General features: G+C 32.1%; 1 protein-coding gene across 2 annotated transcripts in view; it reads right to left on the bottom strand.

The window, feature by feature from the left end:
- LOC133639111 (mediator of RNA polymerase II transcription subunit 13-like) overlaps positions 1 to 18,115 on the bottom strand; it is a 333,705-nt gene that overhangs the window by 110,668 nt on the left and 204,922 nt on the right. For both annotated transcript variants that reach the window (XM_062032256.1, XM_062032257.1), the window contains exon 3: positions 4,449 to 4,533. In XM_062032256.1, the coding sequence (XP_061888240.1) occupies positions 4,449 to 4,533 (85 nt within the window). The remainder of the gene's footprint in view (positions 1 to 4,448; positions 4,534 to 18,115) is intronic.

Here is an 18,115-nt window from a genome sequence, read left to right as displayed (position 1 = left end):
ATCGCTGATGCTTAACTTAATAGAGAGCAAATATGTGCTGCTTCATTTAACAGATGGCTCCGCATCAGAACGGAGAGTTTGGGGTACTTGAGCAAATGATTCACGGCTCAGATTATTAATTTCATTGACTTGATGATGCCAAAAGGCAAGAAGAGTTGGCCAACGGTCACTTCTTTTCTTTTTTTTTAGTGTTTTTGTTTGGGGACGCACCTCTTTTTCAACGACCTTAGAGAGGAGGCCAATTAACGTTGCTAGTGTGAGTGAGTGAGTGAGTGAGTGAGTGAGTGAGTGAGTGAGTGAGTGACAGGAAGAAAAGCTCAGACTCAAATTATTTGTACCCTAAGATGAGATCACTCAAGTTTTTTGAGACTGTTTAATAAAGAAATAATATTTATTTATTGGTGTTAGTAAGGTAAAAAAAATTAGCACATTTTGTTCTTTTAAACCTAATAAATCAAGGTTTTTGATACTTGGCACCATCTTATAAATGTGCTCATCCTATGTTAGCATGCTAATGTTAGCAGGTGTTATGCTAGTATTTTAGCTCATTTTGTACAAAACTCAAAACTAGTGAAGTTGGCACATTGCGTAAATGGTAAATAGAAACGGAATACAATGATTTGCAAATCCGTTTCAACTTATATTCAATTGAATAGACTGCAAAGACAAGATATTTAATGTTTGAACTGAGAAACTTTTTTTTTTTTTTTGCAAATAATCATGAACTTAGAATTTAATGGCGGAAACACATTGCAAAAAAGTTGGCAAAGGGGCATTTTTACCACTGTGTTACATGGCCTTTCCTTTTAACAACACTCAGTAAACGTTTGGGAACTGAGGAGACACATTTTTGAAAGTTCTCTTTTTCTGGCCATTTTGAGCGTTTAATTGACCCCACAAATGTGATGCTCCAGAAACTCAATCTGCTCAAAGGAAGGTCAGTTTTGTAGCTTCTGTAACGAGCTAAACTGTTTTCAGATGTGTGAACATGATTGCACAAGGGTTTTCTAATCATCAATTAGCCTTCTGAGCCAATGAGCAAACACATTGTACCATTAGAACACTGGAGTGATAGTTGCTGGAAATGGGCCTCTATACACCTATGTAGATATTGCACCAAAAACCAGACATTTGCAGCTAGAATAGTCATTTACCACATTAGCAATGTATAGAGTGTATTTCTTTAAAGTTAAGACTAGTTTAAAGTTATCTTCATTGAAAAGTACAGTGCTTTTCCTTCTAAAATAAGGACATTTCAATGTGACCCCAAACTTTTGAACGGTAGTGTATATATATATATATATATATATATATATATATATATATATATATAAGTTAAGTTAAAGTTAAAAGTTATATATATATATATACACTACCGTTCAAAAGTTTGGGGTCACATTGAAATGTCCTTATTTTAGAAGGAAAAGCACTGCACTTTTCAATGAAGATTACTTTAAACTAGTCTTAACTTTAAAGAAATACACTCTATACATTGCTAATGTGGTAAATGACTATTCTAGCTTGAAATGTCTGGTTTTTGGTGCAATATCTACATAGGTGTATAGAGGCCCATTTCCAGCAACTATCACTCCAGTGTTCTAATGGTACAATGTGTTTGCTCATTGGCTCACAAGGCTAATTGATGATTAGAAAACCCTCGTGCAATCATGTTCACACATCTGAAAACAGTTTAGCTCGTTACAGAAGCTACAAAACTGACCTTCTTTTGAGCAGATTGAGTTTCTGGAGCATCACATTTGTGGGGTCAATTAAACGCTCAAAATGGCCAGAAAAAGAGAACTTTCATCTGAAACTCGACAGTCTATTCTTGTTCTTAGAAATGAAGGCTATTCCACAAAATTGTTTGGGTGACCCCAAACTTTTGAACGGTAGTGTATATATATATATATATATATATATATATATATATATATATATATATATATATATATATATATATATATATATATATATATATATATATATATATATATATATATATATATATATATATATTTTAATATATCGTTCCGGACCACGGATCATGACAGCAATACATTTTGATTCAAGTACAGTGTTTTATTTTCCTATATTCAAACGCAAAGTTACTGTGTTAAAACTATTAAATATACTTGTTAAATACAACCTCTGCCTTGTTTTTAATGGATACCTAGGCCTAATACGTTACTAATGCTGGCCTTAACGGTGGTACTTACTGAACCAAATGTTTTTTGAGGTGGCACTTGGTGAAAAAAAGTTTGAGAACCACCGCTCTAATTTGAGATGTCCGATAATTTCGGCCTGCCGACATTATCGGCCGATAAATGCTTTAAAATGTAATGTCGGAAATTATCGGTATCGTTTTTTTTTTTAATTTTGTTTTTTTTATTAAATCAACATAAAAAACACAAGATACACTTACAATTAGTGAACCAACCCAAAAATCCTCCCTCCTCATTTACACTCATTCACACAAAAGTGTTGTTTCTTTCTGTTATTAATATTCTGGTTTCTACATTATATATCAATATATATCAATACAGTCTGCAAGGGATACAGTCCGTAAGCACACATGGTTGTGCGTGCTGCTGGTCCACTAATAGTACTAACCTTTAACAGTTAATTTTACTCATTTTCATTCATTACTAGTTTCTATGTAATGTATGTGCAAATTCCAAGCTGCTGTTTTGAGGCATGTTAAAAAAAAATAATGCACTTTGTGACTTCAATAATAAATATGGCAGTGCCATGTTGGAACTTTTTTCCATAACTTGAGTTGTGTCATGATCTGTGGTCTTGTTTTTGTTATTTTCTGTTTGTTTTGGACTCTTTAAGTTCCTGTTTGCGCTCCCTTATTTGTTTAGTTACCATGGCGACTTATTAGTTTCACCTGCCTCATGTGTTCGGGACACGCACTTGCTCTAATTAAGAGACTATTATTTAAGCCTGTCTTTGCCAGTTAGTCGGCCTGGCGACATTGCTCGTTTCATGCCATTGCTTCATTCATGCCCGCAGTAAATCTTGTTCGTTCTATGCCATAGTTTGATTAGTTGTTTTCTATGTCCGTAGTTCAGTCTAAGTGTTAGCGTATGTTTCCTGCGTTAAGTTTTATGTTCCTGTCTTTTGTCCTGTGTAGTTAGATTAATAATAAATATGTTCCTATCTGATACCTTCGTCCGGAAAAGTCTGATTGCATCCCGGGAGAACAATCCTCGCAGTATGTTGCGAAAACCCCCTCGCCGTGACAAGTTGTTCTCTTATTTTTTTATTTTTTATTTTTTTATTTATTTATTTATTATTTTTTTTATAATGTCCTGCCCAGCTTCTCGGGCAAATCATATAGCAGATGTAGATGCCCATATCGGCTGTTCATATTTACTTTACAAAAGAGAAGTGTAGGATACTTCTCTTGTTGCCTTACTTGTATTTTGACTTTATTAAATGTATTTATATTATCATTTGGTGCAGCCGGGCCGGAGCAGGAGGGGATAGAAAGAGAGAAAAAGGAAGACAGAGGGGGGAATTGTGGGGACAAGAGGGGGATTAGACAGAGAGACAAAAACAACAACAGCAAACACAACAACAACAACAACAACAGAGCAACATCAGCAAATACGACATGTACAAATATGATGGTAAAAGTAATAGCAAATAAGCAGTTAGCGAAAATTAAAAAAAAAAAATATAGAAATGACAATGAGCATTATTACACTAAAAATGGAGCAATATGAATACCAATAGAAATAGTGCTATTGATAATAAACAATACCAGTACTTTACCTTTATTATCAACAATACAATTGTTCAAATGCAACAATACATATACGTAATGATAACTTGAGATACGAAAGAATGCAGAAAAATGGAGGGGAAGAAAGAGAAGCAACCTTAACCTTGTAGATTGTTATAGTAACAATAGGTTAAGCTTTGTCAGTGTGCCATGTGTTATACCCAGTTTACCCTAGGGCAACAATCCTCGCAGTATGTTGCGAAAACCCCCTCGCCGTGACAAGTTGTTCTCTTATTTTGGTAAACCTTGTTACATTGTTTAATGCATCACAACAAAATTAGGCATAATAATGTGTTAATTCCACGACTGTATATATCGGTATCGGTTGATATCGGAATTGGTAATTAACAGTTGGACAATATCGGAATATCGGATATCGGCAAAAAAGATATTATCAGACATCTCTAGCTTTAATCAACCAAAAAATGTCACGACCCCTCTGCAGAGTTACTGCATAGGGGTCACGGACCCCGTCTGATACAGGTAATGCACCTTTCATGATATCTCCGCTTCGACCCTGGAACAGATTATTCTCTTTTTATTGGCTCCAGAAGGAAAACTTTAGAAGGTCTCCCGCAGTCACTTTTTTACATTCATAACATCCAATACAAGCTTCAAGTGAATAAAAATAATCCAATTTTTTTTTTCTTTTTTTTACCTTTCCAGCAAGTTGTGAACGGCCTTAAACAGCAAGGTCCTGCACTCGTACGACAGCCCGCACTCCCAGAGCCCCTCCTCGGCAACTGTAAGCAAAAAAAGCAACAACCAAAAAAAATATGAAAAAAACACAATCAACATCAGATTATAAATCTCAATATATGGTATTATTACCCCGCTGCTTTATAACACCCCTCCCCGCCCGCCCCCTCGGTGGGAATAGTAATGATGTTTTCAGAGACAGTCAAGCATCTGCACTCGCCAGCTTGAGGATTATAAACAACACGCACGCACACACACACACACACACACACACACACACACACACGCACACACTGGTCTACAGTATACGGCCAGTCTGTCACAACATGCTGCATGTGCTGATGAGGAAACCTGCACATCATATCTGGATGAAGCTATGCGTGTGTGTCAATGTCACTATGTTTATATGTGTGTGTGTGTGTGTGTGCGTGTGCGTGTGTGTGTGGAGTGGTGCCCGGCAGTGCAACTGTCATGTTGGCTGCAGCGACAGGCCAGTCAAGCCCAGTGCAGTTGTCAGCCTCGCTTTAGCTGAGGAGTGGAGGCTCATGGTGACACCCGTACTTGCGTGCTCAGGTTGCACACATGCATGTGGTCCCTCGCCGCACCCCCCCCCCCCCCCCCAACCCCTTTTTTTTACTAGATAAATGTGTAACGGTCTTTATAGGTTTCCAACGTCGCATCTTTACACCTGCACAATTCAACCTGTTCCTAAAAGGACTAATAGATGGATATCTTGTGCAGTGGTGGAAGAAAGGGGGGGGGGGGGAAAAGTGTTTTTCAATGAATGAGTAAATGAATCAAAATAAATACAAATCAACTATAAACATTACTACTAATAATAATATAATAATGATAATAAATTAGCAATAATAAAATCATAATAATATCGATAATAATAATAAGAATTATCATACTTTTGTCAACGTGTTCTACTGTTAATATGAGCACACAGTTATATGCTTTTTATGGATATAGATGTTTCATCTGCATCTTTCCTATACAATAGTGCTAAACAAATCAATAATAATTACGATAATCACCATGTAAATGTTACACACAGCATATATAGTTTATATTATATAACATCAATATTAATAATTTCAGTGTTTTATTTAGTATTTTTTATTTGTTGATTTTGGATCTGTGCTTTTACAATAAAAATGTAAAAAAAAAAAAGGTTATCCTGATACACTTTCACAGTAATTCTATGCCCATATTTAGGGTAGAAACATTACAAACATAAAATAAAATGTTAATATTATTATTAACACTCAGTATTATTAGTATTAGTAATGATAGGAGTGACCATATTTAGGGTATAAACATTAGAAACATAAAATACAATTGTAATATTATTATTAACACTAATTATTATTAATATTATTAATGATAGTAATGCCCAAATTTAGGGTAAAACATTAGAAACATAAAATAAAATGTTAATATTATTATTAACACTAATTATTATCAATATTATTAATGATAATAATAGTATACGTCTTCTTGTATAACTAAATAGTACTATTATACTACAATTATGATTATTGATAATATTATTAATGATAGGAATGACCATATTTAGGGTATACACATTACAAACATAAAATACAATTGTAATATTATTATTAACACTAATTATTATTAATATTATTAATGATAGTAATGACCATATTTAGGGTATACACATTAGAAACATAAAATAAAATGTTAATATTATTATTGACACTAGTTATTATTAATATTATTAATGATAGTAATGCCCAAATTTAGGGTATAAACATTAGAAACATAAAATAAAAAGTTAATATTATTATTAACACTAATTATTAATATTATTAATGATAGTAATGTCCATATTTAGGGTATAAACATTAAAAACATAAAATAAAATGTTAATATTATTATTAACACTAATTATTATCAATATTATTAATAGTAATAGTATACTTCTTTTATTACTAAATATTACTATTATACTACATTTATGATTATTGTCACCATTATTATTCCCAATATCATCAATATTAATGTTTTACCAATATAATATTGAATATAATACTTATTATTATTACTTGATATAGTGTACACATTGTTTTATAAATATTTAATCATTTTTATTTATGTTATGTATTAATCCATCCATGTTTTTCAATGAATCAATGAATGAGTAAATCAATCAAAATAAATACAAATCAAATATAAACATTACTACTACTAATAATATAATAATAATAATAAATGAAGAATAATAAAATCATAATAATATCGATAATAATAAGAAGAATTATCATACTTTTGTCAACGTGTTCTACTGTTAATATGAGCACACAATTATACGCTTTTTATGGATATAGATGTTCCATCAGTGTCTTTTGGCATCTTTCCTATACAATAGTGCTAAACAAATCAATAATAATTATGATAATCACCATGTAAATGTTACACACAGTATATGGACTTTATATTATATAACATCAATATTAATAATTTTAGTGTTTTATTTTGTATTTTTATTTGTTTATTTTGGATCTGTGCTTTTACAATAAAAATGTGAAAAAAGGTTATCCTGATACACTTTCACAGTAATTCTATGCCCATATTTAGGGTAGAAACATTACAAACATAAAGTAAAATGTTAATATTATTATTAACACTAAGTATTATTAGTATTATTAATGATAGGAGTGACCATATTTAGGGTATAAACATTAGAAACATAAAATAAAATGTTAATATTATTATTAACACTAATTATTATTAACATCATTAATGATAGTAATGACCATATTTAGGGTATAAACATTAGAAACATAAAATAAAATGTTAATATTAATATTAACACTAATTATTATTAATATTATTAATGATAGTAATGCCCAAATTTAGGGTATAAACATTAGAAACATCAAATAAAAACTTAATATTATTATTAACACTAATTATTATTAATATTATTAATGATAGTAATGCCCAAATTTAGGGTATAAACATTAGAAACATAAAATAAAAAGTTAATATTATTATTAACACTAATTATTATTTATATTTTTAATGATAGTAATGTCCATATTTAGGTTATAAACATTAAAAACATAAAATAAAATGTTAATATTATTATTAACACTAAGTATTATTAATATTATTAATGATAGGAATGACCATATTTAGGGTATAAACATTACAAAAATAAAATAAAATGTTAATATTATTATTAACACTAAGTATTATTAATATTATTAATGATAGGAATTACCATATTTAGGGTATAAACATTAGAAACATAAAATGCTAATATTATTATTAACACTAATTATTATTAATATTATTAATGATAGTAATGCCCAAATTTAGGGTATAAACATTAGAAACATAAAATAAAAAGTTAATATTATTATTAATATTATTAATGATAGTAATGTCCATATTTTGGGTATAAACATTAAAAACATAAAATAAAATGTTAATATTATTATTAACTCTAATTATTATCAATATTATTAATAGTAATAGTATACTTCTTCTTTTATTACTAAATATTACTATTATACTACAATTATGATTATTGTCACCATTATTATTCCCAATATCATCAATATTAATGTTTTACCAATATAATATTGAATATAATACTTATTATTATTACTTGATATAGTGTACACATTGTTTTATAAATATTTAGTCATTTTTATTTATGTTATGTATTAATCCATCCATGTTTTTCAATGAATGAATGAATGAGTAAATCAATCAAAATAAACACAAATCAAATATAAACATTACTACTACTAATAATATAATAATAATAATGAATGAAGAATAATAAAATCATAATAATATCGATAATAATAATAAGAATTATCATACTTTTGTCAACGTGTTCTACTGTTAATATGAGCACACAATTATACGCTTTTTATGGATATAGATGTTTCATCAGTGTCTTTTGGCATCTTTCCTATACAATAGTGCTAAACAAATCAATAATAATTATGATAATCACCATGTAAATGTTACACACAGCATATGGAGTTTATATTATATAACATCAATATTAATAATTTCAGTGTTTTATTTTGTATTTTTATTTGTTTATTTTGGATCTGTGCTTTTACAATAAAAATGTGAAAAAAGGTTATCCTGATACACTTTCACAGTAATTCTATGCCCATATTTAGGGTAGAAACATTACAAACATAAAGTAAAATGTTAATATTATTATTAACACTAAGTATTATTAGTATTATTAATAATAGGAGTGACCATATTTAGGGTATAAACATTAGAAACATAAAATAAAATGTTAATATTATTATTAACACTAATTATTATTAACATTATTAATGATAGTAATGACCATATTTAGGGTACAAACATTAGAAACATAAAATAAAATGTTAATATTATTATTAACACTAATTATTATTAATATTATTAATGATAGTAATGCCCAAATTTAGGGTATAAACATTAGAAACATAAAATAAAAAGTTAATATTATTATTAACACTAGTTATTATTAATGATAGTAATGCCCAAATTTAGGGTATAAACATTAGAAACATAAAATAAAAAGTTAATATTATTATTAACACTAATTATTATTTATATTTTTAATGATAGTAATGTCCATATTTAGGTTATAAACATTAAAAAATAAAATGTTAATATTATTATTAACACTAAGTATTATTAATATTATTAATGATAGGAATGACCATATTTAGGGTATAAACATTACAAAAATAAAATAAAATGTTAATATTATTATTAACACTAAGTATTATTAATATTATTAATGATAGGAATTACCATATTTAGGGTATAAACATTAGAAACATAAAATAAAATGCTAATATTATTATTAACACTAATTATTATTAATATTATTAATGATAGTAATGCCCAAATTTAGGGTATAAACATTAGAAACATAAAATAAAAAGTTAATATTATTATTAACACTAATTATTAATATTATTAATGATAGTAATGTCCATATTTAGGGTATAAACATTAAAAACATAAAATAAAATGTTAATATTATTATTAACACTAATTATTATCAATATTATTAATAGTAATATTGATAATAATTACTAAATATTACTATTATACTACAATTATGATTATTGTCACCATTATTATTCCCAATATCATCAATATTAATGTTTTACCAATATAATATTGAATATAATACTTATTATTATTACTTGATATAGTGTACACATTATTTTATAAATATTTAGTCATTTTTATTTATGTTATGTATTAATCCATCCATGTTTTTCAATGAATTAATGAATGAGTAAATGAATCAAAATAAATATAAATCAAATATAAACATTACTACTACTAATAATAATATAATAATAATAATAAAATCATAATAATATCGATTATAATAATAAGAATTATCACACTTATTATTCAAATTGATGATAAGACTAATAATAACTAGAACATTTGTTAGCAAGCTAATGTTAGCATGCGAGCAAGCTAACGTGAGCATGATTATAGTTCCTATTCTAAGTAAAATTTATGACTTTTTAAAACGCAGCTGTACGTAGTGGTACACGTACGTAGGGAGAAGTACAGAGTACCAATAAACTTTCAATGCACTGCCTTTGCGTGCCGGTCCAATCACATAATATCTACTGCTTTTCACACACACAAGTGAATGCACGCATACTTGGTCAACAGCCATACAGGTCACACTGAGGGTAGCCGTATAAACAACTTTAACACTGTTACAAATATGCGCCGCACTGTGAATCCACACCAAACAAGAATGACAAACACATTTCGGGAGAACATCCGCACCGTAACACGACATAAACACAACAGCACAAATACCCAGAACCCCTTGCAGCACTAACTCTTCCGGGACGCTACAATATACACCCCTCGCTACACACTAGCCCGAGAGCATGTCCCAAAATCCAAGCTGCTGTTTTGAGGCATGTTAAAAAAAAATAATGCACTTTGTGACTTCAATAATAAATATGGCAGTGCCATGTTGGCATTTTTTTTTCCATAACTTGAGTTGATTTATTTTGGAAAACCTTGTTACATTGTTTAATGCGTCCAGGGGGCATCACAACAAAATTAGGCATAATAATGTGTTAATCGGTTGATATCGGAATCGGTAATTAAGAGTTGGACAATATCGGATATCGGCAAAAAAGCCATTATCGGACATCTCTAGTAATAATTGTAGCAAACAACACCTTAATGTGAAATAACAAAAAGACTAAATAAGTACAGAAGTCAAATAGACAGAAACGGGCAAATAATGAATATATAAACACGGTTTGACTTCCTTCCCCCATCTCGGCGTCATTGTGCTTTGTGTTAATATTTTCGCCACTCTTCTTAACAGAGTCAATGAAATTTCCTTACTCGCCAGAATTGCCCCATGTCGCCATGGAAACGCAGCCGGTGAGAACATGGCGTCCTGGCATTCAATTTCAACACTGGTCCCTTCCCTCCTCCTCCTCCCTCCCTCCTCCTTCCTCTGTTCTTTTGCTTCCAACACACTTCCACCACCTCCTCTTCCTCCTCCTCCTCCTCCTCCTCCTCCTCCAACCCACCCAGCGCTCATTTACTCCTGCTGGAGGCTGCAGACAGGAAGCTCGCTGGCTGTAATGCAGCAGAGAAGATGAGCAGAATGCCAAGTCTCCGGCAAATCCAGCTCATTAGCTCTTCTCACCGCTCTCCCGATAGCCCCCCCCCCCCCTTACATCGCTTAAAAAGACCAACTTGCCCCGTTCCCGCCGCACAACCCCCCCTCCTGCCCACCATCACCCAGTCTCCACAGGCAGCTCCACAGGATGCCCCCAGTCTCTAATATAGATCTCTGCAAACCTTGCCATAAATCACCACCCAAATCAATGCAACAGTGTTCAAGATTGACCTCATTGTTTGTAAACGTGTTCTACTGTTAATATGAGCACACAATTATACGCTTTTTATGGATATAGATGTTTCATCAGTGTCTTTTGGCATCTTTCCTATACAATAGTGCTAAACAAATCAATAATAATTATGATAATTATCATGTAAATGTTACACACAGCATATGGAGTTTATGTTATATAACATCAATATGAATAAAGTCAGTGTTTTATTTTGTATTTTTATTTGTTTATTTTGGATCTGTGCTTTTACAATAACATATTTAAAAAAAAGGTTATCCTGATACACGCTCATCGTAATTCTATGCCCATATTTAGGGTATAAACATTAGAAACATAAAATAAAATGTTAATATTATTATTAACACTCAGTATTATTAATACTATTAGTGATAGGAATGACCATATTTAGGGTATAAACTTTAGAAACATAAAATAAAATGTTAATATTATTATTAACACTAAGTATTATCAATACTATTAATGATAGGAATGACCATATTTAGGGTATAAACATTAGAAACATGAAATAAAATGTTAATATTATTATTAACACTAATTATTATTAATATTGTTAATGATAATAATGCCCAAATTTAGGGTATAAACATTAGAAACATAAAATAAAATGTTAATATTATTATTAACACTGATTATTATTAATATTATCAATGATAGTAATGCCCATATTTAGGGTATAAACATTAGAAACATAAAATAAAATTGCAATGTTATTATTAACACTAATTATTATTAATATTATTAATCATAGTAATTCCCAAATTTAGGGTAAAACATTAGAAACATAAAATAAAATGTTAATATTATTATTAACACTAATTATTATCAATATTATTAATGATAATAATAGTATACGTCTTCTTATACAACTAAATATTACTATTATACTACAATTAGGATTATTGTCATTATTATTATTACCAATATCATCAATATTAATGTTTTACCAATATAATATTGAATATTATTACTTGATATAGTATACACACTATTTTATAAATATTTAGTCATTTTTATTCATGTTATGTATTAATATCGCTTATATGTAATACAATGTATTTGTTCCAATAACATTTTTTTTTACATTTGTTTCCAAATTAATTATTTTTAGAATACCAAAAATATATAATATTGATGTATTGAATATTATTATTAAATTAATCATGAAAATTATTAGTGTTTTATTTTGTTATCATCATAACGATGTTTTATTATATTACGCAACTCAAAACATAGGTGAAAACGTAACATTTTTAAGGGGATGAGTACAAACATTGTAATAACGAACGTGGCATTATAAAGAATTAGGTTGAAGACGACCACAATGTATCCCATGGGGCATACTTCAATTCTTATACCATAAAATTTGTTGAAAAAAAAAAAAACAATCCGTGTAAGGCAGGGGTGTCAAACGTACAGATGAGTTTGCTAAGTATGAAAATTAACCTGAGATTTCTGAATGAATGAAAAAGCTGTTCTAAATGTGTCCACTGGATGTCGCAATAGCAATTCTTTGTATCTTTATAGATGATGCTACATATGTACAAAATAAACCACATGATGTTATAGTACATCAGTCGAGGAAAATTATCAAACAACATAAATAACATACTGTAATTTAATTTTGATACAATTTTATTTTCTTGATGGATTTAATTTTTAAAATTAAATTATTAATTTATTTATTCAGAAAATATAAATAACGACAAATAAAAAAACAACAACAACATTATGATTTGTACATTTGTGCTTGTTCTATTTTTAAACAAAGAAAACAATCCGAAGTTGTCTTTATTTTTAAGTTATCGTGCCGTGATTTCACCAGTCCGGCCCACTTGGGAGTAGATTTTTCCCCATGTGGCCCCCCCCGATATAAAATGAGTTTGACACCCCTGGTGTAAGGTAAACTTAAATAGAATAAAATGTCATCAAAAATTGAACTCTCAAGTTATGTTTTAAAAACGCACAAAAACCTAAAAAGAATGCGACTCAAACATTTGCTCAATTCTGTTCCCTTTGAACCAAAAGGATTGATTCCAGCGTGCAACGTTCACAAAGCTGCTATAATTAATCTTTTGTAGAACACGCAAACACGCAGTCCCCCCATTAGACTTCCTGCAGCGGCGCATCAACACAATGTGTGACAGATATATTGTGTAAGAAAAAAGACGGTGTAAAAAAAAATCAAACATCCTGACAAATGATGTATGTACACTGGGAGAAAAACACTGTGCCACTGTCACTGTAGCAACAGCACGTCACTAAAGCCGCCACATTTTGAGATTTAATGCCTGTTAATCGGGAGGAGGTGGGGTGGATAGAAAGAAAAAAACAGAAAAAAAAAACAGATGGCCCGAGGGAAGAAGCGTGCTGCAGAGAAGTGAAATGTGCAGCGAGCTGAGTGCAATAGAGCTTTAACGCATCATGATCCGTCATTCATCACAAACGCGGCTAACAGCCCGCTGCAGAATGTAAATGGGCTGCATGTTATCAGCCGCTGTCTTGCAATTAGATTAAACGCAGGCCTTGTCGTTTGAGCTTTTTTACTGATTGGCGCACCAAACAATGTTCTGCAGGAAAAGAAGCGCAGTCTTTTATAGAATTGAGGAATCGGGGATTCAACATAATCATGGCCCACAGGGTTTCCCACACATTCATTTATTTATTGTGGCGGCCCGCCACGAAAGAATTACGTCCGCCACAAATAAAAAATAAAAATTTTTTTTTTTTTTAATTAGAATTATTATTATTTATTTTCATTTATTTTTATTTTATTTTATTTTTTTTGTTCTCTCCAGCTTCTCAGGCAAATCATATAGTTGATGTAAATGCCCATATCGGCTGTTCAGATTTACTTTACAAAAGAGAAGTGTAGGATACTTCTCTTGTTGCCTTATTTGTATTTGACTTTATTAAATGTATTTATATTAGAAACACAACATGTGTATATAACAAAGGGTGCAAAGTCTGCAGGCAGTAGGAAACACATGGTTAATTGTAGGGAGTAAAACTGATGGCAGTCTAAAGTTCAAGATTTTTGGAGCTCTTTGTTCAGTGGATCAGATGTTTGATGAAGCTCTGTGTCTATCTACCACCACTACTGTTTTCTGTTTATTTGTTACTGACTGTGGCAGGACACCTCTGCCTCTGTTTCACTTTATGTTGCTGGTAAATAATATGGTTGTAGTAGTAGGCTAAAGTTAAATTATTTAATATGCACTAAATAAAGGGGCAGAGCTTTGAGACATTTTAGCTTTTATATTTTATAAGATATATTTTTTGTAAGAACCACAATTAATAAATATATTTCAGTGAATAACTTATTGTTCATATCTGTATATAAATATGTACATAAAGTGTTGTAATTATATTGTAAAATGGATGGATAGATGGACGTTTAAAATAAAACTGTTATTATTAATTAGTAAGTATACATTTTTTGAGCCTTTTTAGAGAAAATCAAATCATTGTAGTAAATTATGCAAATTACTCGATGTCATGGTGACCACGCCCATAGCCACGCCCCCACCGCCACAGGTATCTTGGCAGTTTATGGGAAACCCATATAGTGTTTATACTAGGGTTGTACAGTACACCGGTATTAGTATAGTACCGCGATACTAATGAATCATTTACGGTACTATACCGCCTCTGAAAAGTACCCCCCCACCCACGTCGTGTCATTGCTGGCTTACAAGCAGAGGAGCATGTTCGGCAGCGCACAATCACAGAGTACTTACAGGCATACACAGTGTGTAGACCAGACCTGGGCATTCGGCGGCCCGCGGGCCACATCCGGCCCTTTGTGCCTGAGACCAATCATAAATTACAAAATACATTTAAAAAAGTATCTATGTCGAGTGTGCAATGCAACGGTGCTGCTTTTGTTTTGAAAAGCGTTATTTGTATTACTTCCGTGTGGACGTATGCTCGTGCGCGATTGTGAGTGAATGTGAACAGCGGCAATCACAAATTACAAAATAAATTTAAAAATACATCTATGTCGTGCGCGCAATACAACTGTGCTGCTTTTATTTTGAAAAGTGTTATATATGGGCGTATGTCCGTGTGTAACCTGTGAGTGAAGGTGCACAGCGACAAGTGATGAGACGCTAAAAAGAGAAAAGTTGATGACGAATGGCGTGTTTTCAACAAGACATGGACTGCCAAGTATTTCTTTACAGAAATTAAAGGTAAAGCCGTGTGCTTAATGTGTGGTACACAGCTTGCTGTGTTTAAAGAATATTATTTGAATCGCCACTACACGACGAAGCACGAGGGAAAATACCGGAATGTGTCTGATGAGGCTGATGCGTTGATGGTAAAACTGCAAACCCAACAAGGACTTTTTGCCAAATTTCACACCCCCAGAGATGCAGCCATCAGGACAAGTTTCGTCATTTCTCACAAAATCGCCAGAAAAAGTAAGACGTTTTCTGACGGAGAGTTTATTAAGGAGTGATTATTGGACTCTGTTGCGCTGAAATGCCCAGAGAAGAGGGGCGCATTTGAGAACGTGTCACTCTCCCGACGCGAGGCGGGTTGAGACCATCGCTGAAAACTTAGAGCTTCAGCTGAAGAACAGAACGGCCGACTTTGACTGTTTTTCGCTGGCTTTGGATGAGAGCTGCGATGTACGTGACACCGCCCAGCTGCTCATCTTCTTACGTGGGATAACTGCAGACTTTCAAATCACGGAGGAGCTGTCAGCCATGCAGTCAATTAAAGAGACAACCACAGGTAATGACTTGTTCACAGAGGTACACTACCGTTCAAAAGTTTGGGGTCACATTGAAATGTCCTTATTTTTGAAGGAAAAGCACTGTGCTTTTCAATGAAGATAACTTTAAACTAGTCTTAACTTTAAAGAAATACACTCTATACATTGCTAATGTGGTAAATGACTATTCTAGCTGCAAATGTCTGGTTTTTGGTGCAATATCTACATAGGTGTATAGAGGCCCATTTCCAGCAACTATAACTCCAGTGTTCTAATGGTACAATGTGTTTGCTCATTGGCTCAGAAGGCTAATTGATGATTAGAAAAAACTTGTGCAATCTTGTTCACACATCTGAAAACAGTTTAGCTCGTTACAGAAGCTACAAAACTGACCTTCCTTTGAGCAGATTGAGTTTCTGGAGCATCACATTTGTGGAGTCAATTAAACGCTCAAAATGGCCAGAAAAAGAGAACTTTCATCTGAAACTCGACAGTCTATTCTTGTTCTTAGAAATGAAGGTTATTCCACAAAATTGTTTAGGTGACCCCAAACTTTTGAACGGTAGAGTAAATGCGTGTTTGGACATGTTAGGACTGAAATGGGACAAGCTGGCAGGTGAAAAGTCAACAGATGGTTGTCCAAATCTGACGGGGAAAAATGTTGGACTTTCAAAGAGGATGTAGGATAAAGTGACAGAAATGGACATTTTTGCATTGTATTATACATCAGGAAGTGTTGTGTAAGACAGTGTTAAAAATAAAACCATCAAAAGCAATCTGCTTTTGTATAAAGTTAAGTTAGGTTAAATGAAATTATTATTATTTATCTTACGGTATATCAAAAATAATTTGAGCAAAATTTAATTGAAATATAGTCGGTGTGGCCCTCCAGCAGTGCTCAGGTTTCTCATGCGGCCCCCGGTAAAATTAATTGCCCAGCCCTGGTGTAGACAGAAAATAATTTGCTGCCATGTGCAATGTCAGGCAAGTCTTACATTTATATTGTTTTCTGCTACATATGGGTATCATCACACTTTCGGTGCAGTATAGCTTGGTCGGTAGAGTGGCCGTGCCAGCAACTTGAGGGTTCCAGGTTCGATCCCCGCTTCCGCCATCCTAGTCACTGCCGTTGTGTCCTTGGGCAAGACATTTTTCCCAGTGACACCCACACTGGTTTAAATGTAACTTAGATATTGGGTTTCCGTCGTGATCCGTGGCCCGGATCATGTTTTGGTATTTTCGGTTAGTTTTGGACTGCCTCAGTTCCTGTTTTGTGCACCCTTGAGTTTGTTTTAGTTACCATGGTTGCTTATTATTTTCACCTGCCTCCGATTGGTGTTCGGGACGCTCACCTGTTCCCCGAGCACTAATCGGAGGCATTATTTAAGCCTGCCTTTGCCGGTCAGTCGGCCTGGCTTCCTTGTTTGCTTCATGCTCCTATTACGTGAGTATTGCTTGTCTTTAGTCTATGCTAAGTAGTAGCCTTAGCTTCGAGTGCGATCGGCACCTTGTCCCTTTGGCTTGTTTTCTGTTTTTGTACTCCTTTGATTTTCCAAAAATAAATCATGTTCCTACCTGCAAGTCCTGTCCGGAGTGGTCCGTTTGTCCCCCCCCCCTCACATAACAGTTTCACTATGTAAAAGCGCTTTGAGTCTCTAGAGAAAAGCGCTATATAAATATAATTCACTTCACTTTCACAAAATAAAATACATAAAAAGGACAAAAGTAATTATACTTACTGTCAGTAAAAGCTGATGATTACAATGATAATAAAGGCATACACCTCTTCAATCTATACATAGGATTTATACATCAATTTGAATGTAAAACTTTCAATTTGTGTATGATGTCAATGAAGCAAGACTTGATTATTTCCTGTTCTAGGGTTACCATCACATTTTTTTCTTCTTCCTACTAACACTGGTTCGGTTATGTGGTGGCACTGTAATTACCAGAAAAATAGCAATAAAC

This window comes from Entelurus aequoreus, linkage group LG21 (genome assembly GCF_033978785.1).
Source record: "Entelurus aequoreus isolate RoL-2023_Sb linkage group LG21, RoL_Eaeq_v1.1, whole genome shotgun sequence".
Classification (NCBI taxonomy): Eukaryota; Metazoa; Chordata; class Actinopteri; order Syngnathiformes; family Syngnathidae; genus Entelurus; species Entelurus aequoreus.
Note: the sequence above shows the minus strand (reverse complement) of the source record. Positions and strands in the feature narration are given on the sequence as shown.